This window comes from Megascapheus bottae, chromosome 5, assembly GCF_031878675.1.
Source record: "Megascapheus bottae isolate mThoBot1 chromosome 5, mThoBot2.hap1, whole genome shotgun sequence".
In the NCBI taxonomy this organism is placed as follows: Eukaryota; Metazoa; Chordata; class Mammalia; order Rodentia; family Geomyidae; genus Megascapheus; species Megascapheus bottae.
In genome coordinates this window covers 17,692,199-17,712,063 of record NC_143513.1, presented here as the reverse complement: position 1 = coordinate 17,712,063, position 19,865 = coordinate 17,692,199, and the positions used below count along the sequence as shown (strand labels likewise).

At 37.2% G+C, this 19,865-nt stretch overlaps 1 protein-coding gene across 1 annotated transcript in view; it reads right to left on the bottom strand.

Annotated features, from left to right (window-relative positions):
• Window positions 1–19,865, bottom strand: part of Itgb8 (integrin subunit beta 8) — an 82,917-nt gene that overhangs the window by 36,255 nt on the left and 26,797 nt on the right. The window contains exons 2-3 of the mRNA XM_090332734.1: window positions 14,955–15,040; window positions 8,872–9,046 (exon numbers count right to left, since the gene is read on the bottom strand). Of these exons, the coding sequence (XP_090188860.1) occupies window positions 8,872–9,046; window positions 14,955–15,040 (261 nt within the window). The remainder of the gene's footprint in view (window positions 1–8,871; window positions 9,047–14,954; window positions 15,041–19,865) is intronic.

Here is a 19,865-nt window from a genome sequence, read left to right as displayed (position 1 = left end):
AGAGTAACTTACATTCAGCCTAGCCATCAAATTGAAAACTGTCAGAATTTTGAGGGAACTCTACTAATCTAATCAAACAAAGCACAACATGTAGATGAAGAAAGAGCCTGGCTTCACTAGGTCCTGGTGGCTCATATGTGTAATCCTAGCAACTCAGGAGGCTGAGATTAAGCATCAAGATTCAGCGTGTAAGGCCAAGCAGAAAAATCCACTAGTCCCTATCTCCCATTAACCAGAAAAAAGCTGGGAGTAGAGCTATGGCTCAAGTGATGACACATTGGACCGGAATGGAAAAAAGTCAAGTGGGAGTGAGAGGCTCTGAGTTTAAGTTTCAGAAAATCTCAGTTCCACCCTTATACTGAGAGTCCATCTGAGATAAAGCAGACCCAAAAGTTGAGGATGATAAAAATTTCATATTTCCATTAAAAAATTCACTCATATAATTGGATAATTTGAGAGTAGACAAGAATCCAATGCATATCCTCCAGAATTAAGAAGACTGAGGGATGGGCGGGGGGGGGGGGTTAGGAGAAGAATGCAGGAGAATGCTGAAAGGGGTAACACTGATGAAAATTCACTGTATTCATAACTGTTTTGTTAAATGGCAGTTCCTTTGTACAAGACAGAAAGGTAATAATAACAACAAAGATTTTGGGTTATGTTTGTGTTCTTACTTAAGGAACAAATTTAGTTTCTGAACTCCATTTTTTAGCAAGTTTATAATGATGTGAGATTTCTTTGCTAAAGTCTGTGGTATTTTAGAGTTTTGTTATTTGAATACCTTATGTTCTTTTGTGATCTCACTATCGAATCCCTTATAAACTATTTTGGACCAGGGTAGAGAGAGATGATTTATAAAGAGTGTGAGCTTGGGCTCAGTAGTGTTGAATATTATTTGATTAAAGAAGTACTTGCTTTCTACTAGTGACCTAGGATTGTAACCAAAGAAACTAGAGTGGACATATGGCCGCATGGAAATGAGAGTAGAGGTGTCCTAAGAGACAGACTGAACTCTGCCTGCCTTCAGGAAAATATCCAGGAAGTTAGAACTGAGAGGCTGAAAACATTGGGGAAGGACAATGAATGAGCACATGAGTACCCTTCATTCTTGATCATTCTTCTTATAAGAATAACCTTCTGCTATACACGTGTCCTTTCCAGTGATACGTTAATTAATTTATAAGGCAATTTTATCTAATGATTTTTATTACTTTTCATTATATGATTTCTCATTGTAACTGTGAGCCACGAGGACCCAGTAAAACTGGGCTCTTTCTTCAACTAAACTTTGAGCTTTATTTGATTGGGCTAGTAGACTTATGTTCAGTACATTTTGATTATTTTAAAGCTATCTGCACTTTTCCAAGTTTCAGCTATGATTGTATTTTCTCTGTAAATAAGGATAAACTGGGCCTGTGCCTCCTATCCTACTTTATTCATTTGTAAGCCTGAGATGGGTACTTCAGGAGTTTGAAGGTAAAGATGAATGATCCCCTTAGTTACATTTCTGGTATCATGCTTTTTTCTTTTTTTCTTTTTGTACACAGTCTAGGGATTAAACTAGGGGTCTGGACACTGTCAGTTAGCTTTTTCACTCAAAGCTGCTGCTATAATACTTGAGCCACTTCAAGCTCTACTTCCAAATTTTGCTGGTTTACTAAAGGTTAAGAGTCTCATGTACTTTTCTTCCTAGGCTGGTTTTGAACTATAACCTTCAGATCTCATTGTCTGAAGTTATAGGCAAGAGTTGTCAGCATCTGTGTTTCCTTTCTGGTATCTTTGTTTCCTAATCTCTGAAAGCTACAAGTAATTTTCTGGTATAACAAATGAAGTGGTTGAAACAGTGTGTGTGTGTGTGTGTGTGTGTGTGTGTGTGTGTGTGTGTGTGTGTGTTTCCTTCAGGGGAAAAAAAAAAAAACCTCATTTGTTTTCTTTATTGTGCCCTTGATTACTGTGATGAAAATATATCTTCTTTTCAACAGTAGTCAGATAAATGTGAAGAATCTTTTTGGGGTTTTCTGTGTGAATATCTTCTCTCTCTCTCTCTCTCTCTCTCTCTCTCTCTCTCTCTCTCTCTCTCTCTCTCTCTCTCTCTCTCTCTCTTTTCTTTTTTTGTAGGTCCTGGGGCTTGAAATCTGGGCCTGGGTTCTGTCCCTGAGTTCTTCAGCTCAAGACTACCACTCTACCCCTAGAGCCACAGTCCCACTTGCCGTTTTCTAGTGATTAATTGGAGATAAGAGTCTCAGTTTCTTTGGGGCCCAAACTGGCCCTAGATCTCAGCCTCCTGAGTAGCTAGAATTAAAGGCATGAGCCATCACACCCGGCCAGAATATCTTTAAAACATCAAGTTCTCTTGAATGCAAGAATACCTGATTTTCCTTTTTTTTCTCCATAGGATTTATATTTCATTTTCTTAACAATTTTAGATATTTTTCTTCCCCACATGGATCAGATCATTCCTGCCATGAAACATAGCTGATGACTAGTGTAGACCAATGGTGAAGAAAATAGTTACAATTTGCTATAATTTGAGGCTGACCATAATATTTTCTCTCTGATATATTTTTCTTTATGCATCTTGCTTTCTCCCCTCCCTCCCCCACATTCTTCCTCCCTTCTTACCTCTCTCCCTCCCTCCCTCTCTTCCTCCCTCCCTCCCTCCCTTCCTTCTTTCTTCCCTTCCTTCAATTCTCCCTTCCTCCCTCTCTCCTTCTCTCCCTTCCTTCCTTTCTTTCTTCAGGCCACCTGGGAACTAAGACTGCAGCCATATCTTGCAACTGCAATACTAGATATAGAATTATTGAACAGAAGGCAGAATCAATATAATTTTAATTGTATAGCCCAAATATTGGCACATTAGAAGTTTAAGGGGTAAGAATCTGATAGATTCAATTTTTACTCATTTTCTTTTTCTTTTTCTTTGTGGGTTTTGGAACTTGAACTCAGGGCCTGGGTGCTGTCTCTGAGCCTCTTTGTGCTCAAGGCTAGCACTCTACCATTTGAGCCACAGGGCTATTGCAAGCTTTTTATGAGTAGCTTATTGGATAGAAAACTAAAACTGCGCTTGCATGTTCCTTACCATCTGAATAGCCAGGATTACAGGTTTAACTATTCAATTTAAGTGTGATTAAGTCACAAAATTGGAAATGGATTTTCCCACTTGCGCCACATCACTGACGTGTCTCTTCCGGTTCCAGCCTTCACTGGCTTTTTTGTCTGGATCATTTCCACAGTGTTTCAATGTATTTTCCACTATAATCTTACTTCCCTGCAATCACTACACCACTGAGTACATCTTGCTAAAATTCAAAATTATTTATGTCTTTCAGATTTGTCAGCAGCTCTCTGTCAGGTGGCTAATGCTCAAGTTGAGCCCAGATGGCTACACATGGCAGATAAAAGTGACTCATCATCTTAACTCTCTCTAAGCGCTAGCAAAACATGCTGCATGTAATTGCCCACATACACTCTACAAATACATACTTCTATGCCTTGCTTATGTTCTTTTCTCTTCCTGTGGTATCCTAACCTCCCTTTCTTGGTGTAATTACTACTTCAAGACACTGCTCAGCCTGCTCCTCCCTGGACCAGGCTGAGCAGCCTGGCTTGTGTTGCCATGATAACTACATCATAGTCCCATTATGTTTACCATGTAATTATAAAATTCCACACAGGGCATCTTTATCTGCTTTGTATAACTAAAAGCTACTAGATGAGATGGCTTATATGGAATATTTAGCACAGTATTTGTTACATAGTAAATATGTAATGTGTTAGCAATTGTTCCCATCACTACTGGTCAATTCTGAAGCAATATTAGGGTAAAGAGGTGTGTTTTTGCCTTTGAAGCCTCTGAGTTAGATATATGAGCAGTCACTCATCAATGCTGTAAACACATTTTTTGGTTCAGCATTTCAAAAGACCCAGAAAGTACAACTTCTTTACAGAGTAGGGAGAATTGAGAGGCTCTTGAAAAGACTGGGGGTGTGACTCAAGTGGCAGAGCACTGGATGAGGCTTTGAGTTCAATGGAGGGGTCAGGAAAAAGCATCATCTGGCCCTAAAATGTTCATGATGGCACTTGTGTTAACTCCAGAAAAGCTGTCTTTTCATGTCTTTTGTGGTTATAAAGGGTCAAGTGCTTATTCCTTTCAATTAACTTCAAAGGAAAGAAATGAGTCTGTGACACAGAATGAGGAGAAAAAGATTTGGAAAAAAGTTAATGATGTTATCTTTGATGTTCTGGCTATAACAAACATGTCAGGACACAGAGAAAATTGAAAGAATGTTCTGCATGCATTAAGAATGAGAAACCGATTTATATTCCTTATATCTGATCAAGAGAAGTGTCCTCAACCCCTTTGACTTGACACTGGCTGAAAAGTACAGACCCATCATACTTCTGAAATTTGAAGGAAGTTGAATGGCAGTGTGCCATGCACTGGAGAGAATTCAAGTTTGCTTTTTTTTTAATTAAAAAAAATAAGGAAGAATAAGACTTACTTGAAAGGAATTTAAATTAAATTATATTGTATTAAAGGAATTTCCCCTTGAAAGATTAAAATGAACCCAAGTGTACAATATTTTCTTAAGTTAATAAAATATAGGCTATTCTATTCTTTATGTAGTACATGGTATCTTGAGTCAAAATTAAGAGAATAGTTTTCTCTCCTGTACATTGCTTCAAATTTAATCTTATTATTCTTAGAGAATATCAAGTAAGATTAATATGATTTTTTAATTAAATGGATATTGCTTTGTTAAAGAGGTACATTTAAGAAGTGAAAAAGTAGAAGAAAGTATCTTATAAACTTCATTTACAATGGCCAATTTCCAGCATAATCTTACATTCTTTAATGAATCCTGCCAATATATGTTGTAATAAAAAATACCCATGAAAGATTAACAATTCTTCCTGGATACTTTGTTAAAAGTATACGCATGAGCCACTGGTACCCAGCTATGTGCATTAAATTTCACTGAGTGATTTTCAGTGTCTAATAAGCTCCCAATGTGCTTTATCTATTTTTGGTAAATAGAGATAAAAGAAATTAATTCCCTCAAATCAATTACCTTTGGTATACTGGTTTAAACTCATTTGTTTGGTATTACTGTTCTTAGCATAAAAAGTCTAATTTGGTTTGCTAAAATTTTATTAAGGATTTGGTAGAATTTTACCAAACTTGTAACAATTACTGTTTGGAGGATTCCCCTAAATCTCTGGAGTCTTTGTAATATGAGGAAAACTTGTTCCTTGACTACTTGAACAAGAAGTGCTTCTTGCCACGAAAACATTTAGGCCTAACATCTTTAAGGAGTACCTCTTATTTTGTTAGAGAGTTTATAATTTTACTATAATAAACAATTATAATATTTAACTTCTTAAATACTTTTAGATTTCTTCAGATGCTGTCTTTTCTTGATTCAAATTTAGACCTACAAATATTATTTTTGCAGAAAATTACCTAGGATAATCAAGATTTAAACATTTTGTAATAGATTTTTTTAGACTTAATAGTTTCTTGATGTTCTCTTTTTAAAGATTTGTTTCTATGATTACAGTTTACATAACTAGACTTTGTTTGTGTCTTTGTTTAATTAGATTTCCTAACAATTTATTCTCTGGAACTTTATGGAGAACCAGCTTTTCATAGTGAAAGATGAATTTTGGATTTATACATCCTTTTAGTATATCAATAATCATGCTGTTTTTTTTTGAATTTACAAACTGTTTCCCTTTGTTTTCTTGATAATTACTTTGTTTTGATTGTTCCTCCATACTGATTTGTTTGTTAATTCATCTTTATTCATTACATTTTAATAACTAAAGTGAAGTTTTAAATTTTTGTGAGAACACCTTCAATCATATCTTATGTATTTTGATGTCTTCTGATATTCTTACTACTAGTTTTACTAGTTTCTGACTAGAATTTTGAGCGGTTTCTTTTCATTAAAATAGTATTATTTAAGGAAAAGTTGTTTGGTTTTTTTTTTTTGCCAGTCATGGGGCTGGAACTCAAGGCCTGAACTCGCTCTCCTTGGGCTGTCTCAAGGCAGGAGCTCTACCACTTGGGCCACAGTGCCACTTCTGGCTTTTTTTTCCCCTCAGTATGTGCTACTGAGAAATCAAACTTAGAGCTTCATGCATTCTAGTCAGGCACTCTATCATTAGGCCACAGTGCAGAAAATTCTACATTTCATGTTCATTTTATATTTTTATTTATCATATATATTGGTTTTGAATATCACTGCATTGTGTTCAAAAAATGTTCGCTTGCAAAACAACTTCTATTATTTGGAACAGAATTTTGTTGCCTAAATTATGATTCATTTCCAGAAATATCTCATGTACTTTGAAAGATTATCTTTCATATATCAAGTGCTATGGACTTATTTGTATCCCCTTCATGGTGCTGAAGCCTCATTCCTAACATGACAGTGTTTGGATCAGGCCTTTGGGAGACAATTAATTTAGATGAATTTATAAGGGTGAGGTACTCAGGATGGGATTTGTAACTACATATCCTTGCTTAGAACAGACATGGAGGGTTCTCTTGTCCTCTCCCACATAAGGATACATCAAAAAGATAGCCAAGTTGATGCCAGTAGCTCATGCCTATAATCCCAGTTACTCAGGAAGCTGAAATATGAGGATCATGGCTTAAAGCCAGCCCAGACACAAAAGTTTGTCAGACTCTTCTCTCCAATTTACCACCAAAAACACAGAAGTGGAGTTGTGGCTCAAGGGTAGAACGCTAGCCTTTTGAAACAAAAAGCTCATAAACTTGTCTAGGATCTCAATTCAAGTTACAACAACAACAAAAACATAGATGGCTATCTGCAGGAAAGAGCCTACCCTAGGAAGCAAATTTGCTCATCATCTTAATCTTGGAATCTAGTCTTCTAGACTTGAATGGTTAGAACAAACTTTCTAGAACAGTAAGAAAATAAATATATTTCTGTTGTTTGGGCCACACAGCATATGGTAAGTTGTTATGACAGCCAAGCTGACAAAAATATTAAGTGTATCAATTATGTCTAATTCTCTATTATTTATTCCTTGTTTTCTCTGTAAATTAAGAGCTGTGTTCTCAAAGTCCGAATCTGAAGAATCAGTTAGAAGAAAATGAAGAGTGGAAAGGCCTCTGACTTTTCCCTAGATTCTAGACCCCTATCTGGAAGACTAGAAGAAGCGTTTATACTGACTACTAACAATCTGCCCTCAAGCTGCATTGGATAAGACCCAGTCCACACTATATTCAAAAGTCCAAGTATAAATGAGTTAGATTCACGTTACTGATCTATGTATATACTATAATGGTGTGCTGATCCTAATTGAGGACCAAAGATTCTCACACACAGTCAATAAGAAACTACACAAAAGTGGTTCTGGAACCATTTAAATGTATTTTTTTTAATGAGGACTTTTAGCTATATTCTAGGAGAAGACCCAGCTTGATTCATGAAGGCTGAAAAACTGGAAGTAATTTGCCTATTTTAATAACAGAAAGAGCTGAGCACCAATGGCTCATTCCTATAGGGACTCAGGAGGCTGAGATCTGAAGATTTCAGTGAGAAGCTAACACATGTAGGAAAGTCCATGAGACTCATCCTCAATTACGAAACAAAACAAAACAAAGAAAGCCAGAAATGGAGATGTAGCTCAAGTGGTAGAGCACCAGCCTTGAGTTAAAACCAGACAGAGATAAAGAAATAATTATAACATTTAAAGGCTGCAAGCTCAAATGCCAAGCATGTGCAATTTATGGACAGATTTTAGTGACATAATTTCTGTCTCAGTCTTTAAAACAAAACACAAAAAAACAACGGAGCCAACTTTTGGTTTATAATTTTTAACATTTTAATCTTATTTTATAATGTTTTGCAATAGAAAGTAGAAAGAATGACAATCTTATCGACCTAATCACTTTGTTCTTTTGTTTCTCCTTTTCCAACTGTTGTTCCTACCTTTCTATACCAAGCTGCTCTATCACTTTTTTGGTGAAAAGTTTTAATTGGAAGCTGAGAATATATCTAGAGCCAAGAAAAAAAGGGGATTTTATTTTTCTGGTAATCAAAGAATCTGGGAGAATTAGTCCAGCACTTGGAATGCAAGGAGCAAGCTGGATATTTAAAACACACACACACACACACACACCAACAACAACAACTAATGACAAAGCAGGACCATCCACAATGAAATAAAGTAAACATTGGAACAATTTCATATTGCTTTAAACTAACCCATTTAACTGAAGTGGTGAATATGTGTGTACCTTGACTTATATTGTTTTATATAGTTTATAGAATGGAATTTTTTACCTGGTGGTAATAAATGCTATAATGTTTCAAGGTGTGGGACACACTATGATAGAAAGGGAAGTATCATAAAATGATTAGAAGAAAGGTATACATTGATCTCAAGGGCCAAGACAAAGCTGCCTAGCATGCTTATGATAATCATGAATTATAATTCTGTGTTAGAAAATTATTTACAAAATCTCTAAGTAGTTAGCTTAATTCCTATCTCCAATCTATCCAATAAGTATAGAGTTCTCCATAAATATCCCTTAGGCATTGGAGAATCTCCTCCCAGAACTGCAGCAGAGCAGGAAACAGTGACGTTACAGAGTTATCAGCTTTGCCATTAGAACAGTTAATTAGAATTCAATGTGGTCTTGTTTAGAGCGGGTCTGAAGTCACACAGCCAGCTCTGAATATTATAAAGACAAGAATTCTGATTTCTTGATTCCGTGCTCACTCTGATGTTTGCTATTAACAATATCTTGTCACGTCACATGAAATCCAAGCAAATTAATAGGAGCTGTGCTTTCAAAGTAAGTCATCACAGATTCATTGGAAAGTCACAAACCTGGTCGCAGGTGGATAGACACTTCTCCTGGAGTCACTTGACTGTTCCCTTCATTTTCACTTTCTATTATTACACGCACAGATGGCTTCTCTATAGAATCAGCTGAGCAGCCTTTGTTTATTAAATTGGAAACTATATCACAACGTTCACTTCTTAATCCACTTGAAATGAAATCCTGTTTAAAAGAAAGAAAATCACTGATGTTTTTACTGCATATTATCTGATGATAGTACCAAAGAAAAGCTATACAAAGGAAATATTGCAAAGCAACCATTTGCAGTACAGAACAAATTATGGAACTGTATAAAATAGCTACATATTCCCAGTAAGAATAATGGCAAATTTGTTATAAATAAAACTTTAATTTCTAAATCTCATTTTAAAAGGAGAAGACAAGTTATTAAAGAGGAAATTCAAACCAAGAACTTTAAATACTGTGAACTGATCACTGTAAAATTACACCAGTGTAATTCTTTCTATTTGACTTTAGGCTGTTAGAGCCAGAAGAATATTTTGTCAAAGTAGGCCGTTCATTAGCTCCAAATGTGAACCTCATGTCTCAAAGGTCCTCACTGGCATATTTATTATATATTGTTTTGTTTGTAATATGAGGACTCCTTGGAAATCACATGCTTAGTTAAATAGTAAAAGTTCATGAAATTGTAAATTGGATATCAAGTTTCCTAGAACACCAAAGCATCTAAATTCTTTGTGGCCTGTCAATAATTTAATAAAACAAAGATTTTTTTGTCATGAGGTAGATATGAAGGCTCCAGATCAAATTCTCCTGACTTTGAACTCAATCTAAAATTTCAATGTAATTTAGCTTGTAAGTAATGGAATAAGCTTAAAATTTCTATTAATTTTGGCTGAGAATAAAATAATACTTGTATTTTTGATTTAACTATTCAAGGTTTTTCCTAAGGATAGAAAACTATTGAAAAGTAGCCAGGCACTGGTAACTCATGCTTGCAATCCTATCTACTCAAGAAGCTGATAGCTGTGGACAAAGATTCGAAGACAACTATCTGACGTATCTGTTGGACTTGTATCTACTATTTCCCAGAAAAAGGCCAGAAGTGGAAGTATGACCCAACTGGCAGAGTATCTTGAGTTAAAGAAGCTAAGGTAGAACTCTTGGCCCTGAGTTCAAACTCTACTGAAAAGTTTGATCATGTGCTCTTATCATAAGTAATGCTGATCTAAGGAAAATGGGATATTTACTTACACATGCACTAAATGTTTTCTCAATGACTTTCCTGATAGTGGCCACTTTGATCCAGCATTTAACCTTTCCTCCTTTTGAAGTGGAATGGGTTGACAGTAATCAACAAACCACCGAGGAATTCACCCAGTAAGCAAGAAAATACAATTAACATAGGCATTTAAACTTAGGAGAAAAACATAATTGTCTTTGGGTTATAGAGTAAAGAGATTATCAAGTTTAACTGGACATGAAAGCTGAAGATAAGATCACTAGTTTATTATATGTAAGGACATTCCTGGCACTGATGAGTCATTAGATGAGATGACAATGGATGATACTAAAAATTTAATACAAAAATTTTGTTCCATCTTCAGTTTAGAACAAGGCTTTGCAACCTACAGTCAAATCAAACAAATGGAGCCCTAGACCTGTTTTTATAGAATTTGAGTATCAAAATAAAAACATTTCAATATTTTTAGAAGATATATTTTTTAATGCGCATCCAGACACTATGTGGCCATGAAGACTGAAAATGTACTCTGCTTCCTGTCCATCTCAAAGTGAGAGTTCACGTCATACTACATGAATTTACAGACACAGCAGATATTATTGTACCACATCATTTCAGATGTTACTAGGCAAGTTTAGAAGCTTTGTAGCTTTCAAATACCCATTGGTTGGATATAATTACCACAAACAGGACTTCAAGGTGGAAATGCCTACTAGAGTGGGCAAACCAGACCTAGTTCCTGAATAGCTCTGCATGAATACTTAATTGTAAGCATAATTAAAGGGTGAAAGGGAATGTATTCTTCTTCCCAATTAAAATTTCCAGGTAGCACAGAGCATTATGGAGACAGAAACAGTATAATTGCTTTGCAATTAACCACGCAAGAGCATGGTAAAACTAGGAGATCTTGAAGGTGAAGTACATCTATACAGTTCCTCAGAGAAAAGTGGCTAATAATTTTAGGCCAGACTATGAGTTACTTTCTCCTGGAACACTCTAGGCTAGGTAAAAAAGCTCTGCTTTTCCCAAATATCAACATCACTGACCAATTCCACCAGTTTAGAATTCAGGTTTGCTCTCATTTACTCATTCATATCTAACATGATATGACACAAAAGAAGGTCATATGCAATTTGCCGATGTTAAAAAAAAAAAACTTTCTCTGATTTCTTTTTAATCATGGAAAGGAAATAAGGGGCAAATAGTTGCCCATTTTTTTCCCCCAGCTGGCTAGGGCATCTGTTATTTGTGTAACAAATGAAGAAAAAGGAACAGTGGTTAATTTTTACTGTAAGTGTACATCAAGATATGAGGCCACGTGACCTTTAAATGTCAAATGGTTTTGCTGAAATCGGCAAAATATTCTCAATTATTTTGTAATGTCTGAATCAGTGTGTCTGTTTTTGCCCTACCGTGACACAAAAGCAGGAAAACTCTGCCAATTGGCCAATTAGGTTTGAAAAAGGGAAGAAAGGAGCAAGGCATCAAAATCAAGAATGGAATGTTGTCTCTGCCTATTGTGGCCTACTTTCACATAAAAGAAAGCAAGTTGAAACCGCCCCTTTTAATTTGGGGTATTTTGTGTCATTTTAATTTCTTCTAATTCTTATGTTTTACTTTTCCTACAAGAAAAACACCAGCAAATTTATACTCCAACTTTGAGCATCTAAAACTAATTGAAAATAAAAATCCTGGGCTGAAGTTACTCTGGCTGGCTTTTCATCAGTTGTTATTTTCATCCTTTTAAGATAATACTCTGGGTATAAAAATAAAAACAAAGGGTTTTTGTGCTGTTGTTGTTTTGTTTTGTTTCCCCCCTTACTTACGTCTCTTAGATTCTTCAGTCTGAGTCTGAGTCTTTGTTTTTTTTTTTTTTTTTTTTTTTTTTTTTAATTTTAAACTCAGAGCTACCACTTGAGCAATATTTCCACTTCAGGTTTTCAGCTGGTTAGTTGGAAATAAGAATCTTTGGCTTGAACCATAAGCTTCAGCTCTCAGCCTTCTTAGTAGTCAGGATTGAGGTGTGAGCCACTGCTCAACTCCCTGTGCATGTTTTACTTCTATAATGGCAACTTGCATGTAAGTGGGAGAATTCTATCACAATCCTTGGACAACGAATGGCCTTCAGGTTTTGGTTTACGATATCTGTGCTCTGAGACTCCCTTTGAAACTGCGGGGAAAAATTTTTTTGCCAGTCATGGGGCTTGAACTCAGGGCCTTGGGCTTTCCTCTAGGCCAGCGCTCTACCACTTGAGCCACAGCACCACTCTGCCTTTATTCAGGGTATGCGGTACTGAGGAATCAAACCCAGAGCGTTGTGCATGCTAGGCAAACACTCTACCAGTAGGTCAAACTCCCAGTCCCTGAAACTGTGAAAATTTTTAATTGACTTTTTACTTCTTTTTACAAAATTATCTCATTATGGGAATTAAAAGAAAAGTATCATTCTCATCCTTCCTTTTCCCCCCAGCTTGCCTGAGAAACCAGAGACATTAGTCACATCTTTGAGTGAATGATGGGTGATCTTCTAACACTTCCTAACACAGCTTGCCTCTCAGTGGTGTCCGATTAGTAAAAGGGAGAGAGTAGACAGCTCCTTTTAGCAACGTGGACAGTGATTAGCACCTAGCACCATGTGCATCCAGTGAGGTCGTGTTATTAACACAGGCACTCTTCTTTGTTACCTAAGTTCCGCATACTTCAAACTCTCATATTTTAAGCCATGCTGGTGTATCACACCCTTCCTGCAACAGTATCTCCCCAACAGTATGAGGCAAGTGACAGTAATACTTTCCTCTTAGCAAAAATAGGACTAAAGAATTATGCCCAGGTTTACCAAGTTAGAAATTGATGGAATTAGGATTTGAATCCCATTTTGTTTCTCCTTTAGAGCCTGATTTTTCAAACCCTAAAGCATACTACACAGAAGTGTGTACAGAAATAGCAGCATTTTGAGACAGGAGCAACTTAGTGAGTTTCTTGTTTTCCCTGAGATCCATGATGGAGGATATAGCCAATAGTTGATATAGGTTGGCATCTATTCTGCCAGCAGCTATCTTCCCACCCCTTCCTTCCACACTGTAACCCATCCCTTCAAATAATCGAAATAACTCCTTTGGTGGCAGGGCTGACTTGTATTCTCAGACTTGTGAATTTTCTGACTTTTTGTACAGACTAAAAAGACAGAGATGGGGTCTCTCTGGACTCAGATGTAACAACTGATTGCTAAATGTGCTTCTGTGCCATTTTTTAAAAGCTCCTCCTAAACTTCATTCATTTAGGCACACAGCAGCTGAGGCTGGGTTGGCACGAACCTCAGGGCCAAGTAGCCAATTAAAGCAACAATGGAATAGTGGTTTAGGATCAGGAAATAGCAAGCCATGGGCCATTTCTTTACTAGGTAAACTTACAAGCCAAACCCAAATTTAAGATTTATACTAAAAAGATGTTCAAAGAATGGAGTTGATTTTTCTTGTCTTGGGCTCTAAGAAACTGAACGCATGGGATCTAGAAATTAGAGCCTTCTCTGGGATGCTGCCTGGCCATAAGGGATGATGTCTGATCTTCTCACTGATGCAGCCAGAAGCACTTCTGGGGGGGGGGGTTTCAGATAGTCTGTTAATCCAGATTGACTTTTAGTCATAGTTGCTGTTTGGTGAATTTCTTCTGTGCTTCTACCTTGACTTTCTTCCTACAACAAATCAATGTCTCCCTTCCTTGGCTACTTTCAGGTTTCTTTCTATTCTTTGAGTAGAGGTTGGATAAGCAGGAACAAAGGAAGGTGGAAATATGATGGTAAGTAAAGTGACTGAACTAAACCAGAAAAGACAATACCTAGAGGTTTATGTCTATGTCAAACAAAGGGCCTTTAAAAACCTCTCTGATCCAATTTCCAGGAGCTACATAACTAACTGCAAAATTACATAGGAATCTCATAAAAGAAGAAACTCCAGTTTAGTAGATGGTTATTCAGTAAAACTTATTAAATACAGATATCTCTGATTGAAGATATTTTTTAGAAAAGAATTCAAAAAGAATAAATGGAAAGTCAGACTGCTTTACTAGGAATTTTGTCATTAAGGTATGTTCCTCTTCAAAAACACAAATCCAGAGTCATAAACACCTTCTGAAATATTCTCCATTTCACAGAATAAAATTGTATAGTTCTGATCACTAGGATCAGGCCAAATGGAGATTATTATTATTATTAGCCAATCCTGGGGCTTGACTCAGGGCCTGGACACTGTCCTTGGGCTTTCTCAAGGCTAGTACTCTACCACATGAGCCCCAGCACCAGTTCGAACTTCATCTATGTATGTACCAAGGAATCAAACCCAGGGCTTTGCTCAGACTAGACAAACACTTTACCACTGGTCCAAGCTCCTGGCCCAAGATGTAGATTATTTAACTTCAAGTGTTTTAAATAAAAACATACAAAATGCACCAATGAACTGTCTTGCCTTTGTTTACTAAGTAATTACAAAGGAAGAACCTAACTTGGGTGGATGAGGTTTATAAGTTTATGCCTGGGGCTACGGCAAGACTTTTACAGCAGAGTTTATTGAAGTATGAAAAGTTACTACCTGTGTTTGCCAATTTTCTTTTTAGCCAGACAGAAAACATAAACTGCCTTGTATTTTATTTCAAAAATTTCAAAAGCATACGCTGGCCTGTAGACTATTTTCAAAATAGTATTTTACAAAAATGTATTCCTAGTTCTATATTCAACCAGATGTGCAGCTTGCAAGCATCAAACCAGATAATTTCCTGGTGTTCAGAATTATCTCCTGATGCACCCCAGTGCCATGAAATCATGTTAGAGAGAAAGTCACCTGTAAGGAAATGAGAAAGAAAGAAAAGACACACCTTTTGAAAACACCATCCACATTCTGGACCCATCGCAAGGCACCTTGAACATGATGCTACGTTTGAAGATATGCATCTATTGTCTTCTGAAACAAAGGATAAGAGAAACTGTTATGGTTTATTCTGAAATTACACTGTATATGTAAATCTTAGCCAAATTTTGTAAAGTGAAATGATATGAGCTTTTGTTTTAGCATTTGCCATCATCACATAATGTATAATTTTTTAAGAAATAGCCTGCACTTAATTGATACCTAGATAATTATTAGTTTGGTGAAGTTGGGAGAGTGATGAAAAATGTACTTTCAGTCAGATTTTGGGTGTTTGGCTTGATTTTTGTTGCAATTGTAAAGATCTTACACATTATTCAGTGCACTGAAGTCTTGTTTCATATTCTCAGAGCCATGTCAGTGCTTTTCTAGTTCTAAGGTTTTTCTTACAGAAATTAGAAATAAATTCATTTTGCTATGTTGAGTCATAGCAAATGAAGATTCTGAGAAGTAGTCCTGATGAACATTTATAGCGGATAAGTTAGAAGTGATTGTGATTATTTTGGGATGAATAGCATAACCAGACATAATGGCATGGTTCTGGCATGGTATTTTAGAAGTATACTCGTTAAACTGAACTGAACGAGTTAAGTTAATCCAATTTATTTTCTCCAATTGAATCATATGAAGATCATGAGTAATAATTCACTTTTCCATAGAATCTTGTACTGGATTATCTTTTTTTTTTCTTTTGGGTCAGTTGTGGGGCTTGAACTCAGGCCCTTGGCACTGTCTGTGAGCTCTTTTATTCAAGGATAGTGCTCTGTCATTTTGAGCCACAGCACTACTTCCAGTTTTCTGGTGGTTAATTGGAGATTAAGAGTCTCACAGACTTTCCTACAGAGGCTAGCTTTGAACAATGATCCTCATATCTCAGCCATGTGAGCTAAGATTACAGACATGAACCACGGCCACCCTGCTAGACTATCCTTTAATCATATAGTAATACCTGGAAATTATTTGCCTTTTTTTTCATCTATTAACTACTTAAGAAGTCAAAACAAAGTTCACTATACATTTATACACACAAACTACTATCTAGAGTCGTGTCTCATTTTATCTTAGGTTTTAGTGGATCAGCCCCATATTTGCTAAAGTTTATTATTTAACAATAGGTATATTAAGGATACTGGCAATCCCAGGCTGATTCCATCATTTAGATTCACAGTACATGAGTCAGACATCAAGGTTGTAAGTCACTCACTGTCTAGGTGAGGAAAGAATCCTGGGAGGAGCACAAGGGAGACTTTATGAAGTTGCCATGGAAACATGGCAGAAGTTATTTGTCACTCTGCTTCAGAGAGGTGCAGAGGGGTGAGGGAGGAGGGTTTGCAGATTGTTCCCCAGAGGCAGTGACATCTGGTAACTCTTTTCATCATTTCATTTTGGGTCTTTAGACCTGTGTTTATCTCTTTAACAATGCAACTGTCATTCAAGTAAAGTATGTGCACAACCACATATGGACATGGCAATTGAAAGGGACAGGGATCAGAAAATTCTCATTCCTTCGTTTCTCTTTTACTTCCCTCTCTTTCAATTTTCTCAAACATTCTGGAACCTAGGATAAAAACAGTTCTGACTTATGTGTCATACCATAGATGCTGGCAGTGGGCCCGGGAGGACGGGACCACAGAAAATGTTGCTGAATACAATGAGGGAGAACTGGTAGTGAGTAGTATTCTCCACATCCCCCAGGTATTCTTTAGATTAATTAGAACACATTCTTCCTTAAACCTTCTGATGATCTATTAGGTACTTTGTATCTCCTTCTATGTTTTGTCCTCGGTTTTATAACAATGTTCATATACATTTTCTGAAAGTTCTTCATTGATGTTTTCAGATCTAGCCTAGAATTCCAAAAACTAAAAATAACTTACATTATAGGCTTTCTTTACTACTAGCTAGGCCATCTAAAACTGAAGAATCTCTAGCCTAAAAAAAACATCTTCCATCTGGCTTAGTCTTCAAAAACATAAAAAATCTGCTTAGTCTTAAAATATTCAGGAGAGTGAGTGACCTTTGCAATTTTGTTCCCAGAAAGGAAACCAATATAGGTTTAGAAATCAAGCAGGCTGGAAAAAAATGCTATGGTATGAATGATTCCCTGAAAAACCTTTGCTGAAAACCAGCCTCCAATGCAATAATAGTATTAAAAGACATGACCTTCAGGAAGTGGTTGGGTTGGAGATTCCTCCTTTGTGAATGGGACTGAGCTTTTAGAAAAAGGAAACCACACAGTGGTTGGGCCCCATTTGACCTTTTGCTCATTTGCCATGTGAAGGCAGAAGGTCCTCAGAAAAGACTGAATGCTAGCCCCTTTATCTTGTATTTCCCAGCCTCTAGCACTGTAAGAAATTTATTTCTTTAAATAATATATAGATTACCTAGTGTCAGATAATTAATTATAGGAACATAATGGAACGTAACTTGACCTTTACGGTCTACTAACCTTGACTCCACCAGAATATGAAGTGAATTATATTTCATTTCAGAACTTGAACAGGCCTCTCATTCAATAGACAGGATTTTTGCCTTGTCAGTCAAGATTGTAGAATTGTAGAAGGAAAGCTGCAGAACCTAGGACTCTGGTCTTTGCTTCTAATGGTTATTGGGTTCTGTCTTGAGTTGCTCAAGGATCAAGTCAAGATGCTTCTTTAGTACACATGATCTATAACAGGTTGATAAACAGTACTCTCTTTCCTGTATATTATCTTTACTATGGAAAGTTCCGGTGTTGGCCTTTATTCTCAAGCTTCAAGGATGATGACTTAGAGGGATAGAGACTTGGTTCTGTCCAATATATGTCAGTTTCCAGGGTTGGCATTTTTCAACACAGGACTAAAGGCCCTACAAATGGATGCGGCGGACGCAGCCTTACCATTCCACAGAACTAAAGGAAGGCCATAAATTGAACTCCAGGGGAGCAGTGTCAGGCATTATTTCTGGAGAGTGTCATGGTTACATTTCACAGAAGGCATGCCAGATGCACTTTGACATGCAGGATTTTAAGGAGTTTCTTTTTGATTTTTAAAATATACAAGAGAGTGAAAAATCCAACATGTAAATATGATAGCAATTCTTGTTATTAGATTAAGAGTGTTAGCATGTGCTGGGAATCCTCATGCTCTCTCTCTCTCTCTCTCTCTCTCTCTCTCTCTCTCTCTCTCTCTCTCTCTCTCTCACACACACACACACACACACACACACACACACACACACACACACTCTTCTGTTAGAACAGACCTTTTTAACCGGACCACGGATGAGCGCACCACTGCTGTTTACAGACCCTGGCATTTCCCATCAGCCTTTAGGACTAATCAGTTCATTTGCCTCCCATTCCTGAGCAGGGATGACTTTTTCTGCGGACGGTTTCCTAGCAGTCCTTAGCCTTGCCCTGACACCTCACTGAGTGTAGGTCTAAATGATTCTTCTTTCCATTCTACTATTATAGTTGCTACTCATTCATCCTTTCATCCAGAGATCTTGCATTAAGCACTCAGTTCTTTGTATTCTAGCATTGCATGTTATGAAGAATGGATATATATTGACCCTAGTGAAAGTTCTTAAAGCTAGAATCATAAAGATAATGTTGTAAACCACAAAACTTTAGAAATTAGAGATACATTTTTTGGCAGTCGTATGGTTTGAACTGAAGGTCTGGGTGCTGCTATCCCTCAGCTCTTTCACCCAGGCTAGCACAGCACCATTCTGAGCCACAGGTTTACTTCTGGCTTTCTGGTGGTTAACTGGAGATAAGAATCTTATGGACTTTCTCACAGGCTGGCTTTGAAATGTCATCCTGATATCTCAGCCTCCTAAGTAGCTAAGATTATAGGCATGAGCCACTGTTGCACAACTGTTTTGTTTCTTTGTTTTTGTCTCTATGAACCTCTTGCCATTAAAACTTTGGCTTAGTGGTAGAGTGCTTGCCTAGCATGCACGAAGGCCTGGGTTCAATTCCTCGGTACCACATACATAGAAAAAAGCTGGAAGTGGTGCTGAGGCTCAGTGGTAGAGCTCTAGCCTTGAGAAAGTCCAAGGACAGTGCTCAGGCCCTGAGCTCAAGCCCAGGACTGGCAAAAAAAAAATGGTGATTCCTGGGCTGGGAGCATAGCCTAGTGGTAGAGTGCTCGCTAGCATGCATGAAGCCCTGGGTTCTGATTCCTCAGTATCACATACACAGAAAAAAACAGAAGTGGTGCGGTAGCTCAAGTGGCAGAGTACTAGCTATGAGCAAAAAGTGTCCAAGGGCAGTGCCCAGGCCCTGAGTTCAAGCCCAGGACTGTGATTCCTTGCCAGTCGCTGCTGACTCCTGCCTGTAGCCTGTAGTCCTGTCTACTCAGAAGACTGATATTTGAGGATTGTAATTCAAGGCCAGCATAGGTAGGAAAGTCCATGAGACAGTTATCTCCAATTACCTACCAAAAAGATGGAAATGGAGCTGTTACTTTAGTAGTAGATCACTAGCCTTGAGCTAAAATGGTCAGGGACAGTACCTAGGCCCTGAGTTCAAACCTCAGGATTGGCACTTACACATGCACACACGTGCATTCAGGTGCACACGCGCGCAGACACACACACACACACACACACACACGTGTACACACACACAAATATAAGCACTGACATATACACACAAAGCAATTCCTTTATAGAAATCAGTAAAATACTTGGCCTGCTGCCAATTAATACATATATTCTAAGTGATTCTATGTCTTGACCTAAGAGCATGTGCTGAGCTAGAGGTTTACTTTTTCCTCATTCTGTTATGGGACAGAGATGATCAGGTCACATCATGGTTGCTAATAAATGGATTCTGAAAAAAAAAAAAAACTTCCAAATGTCTAGTAAGTGCTTT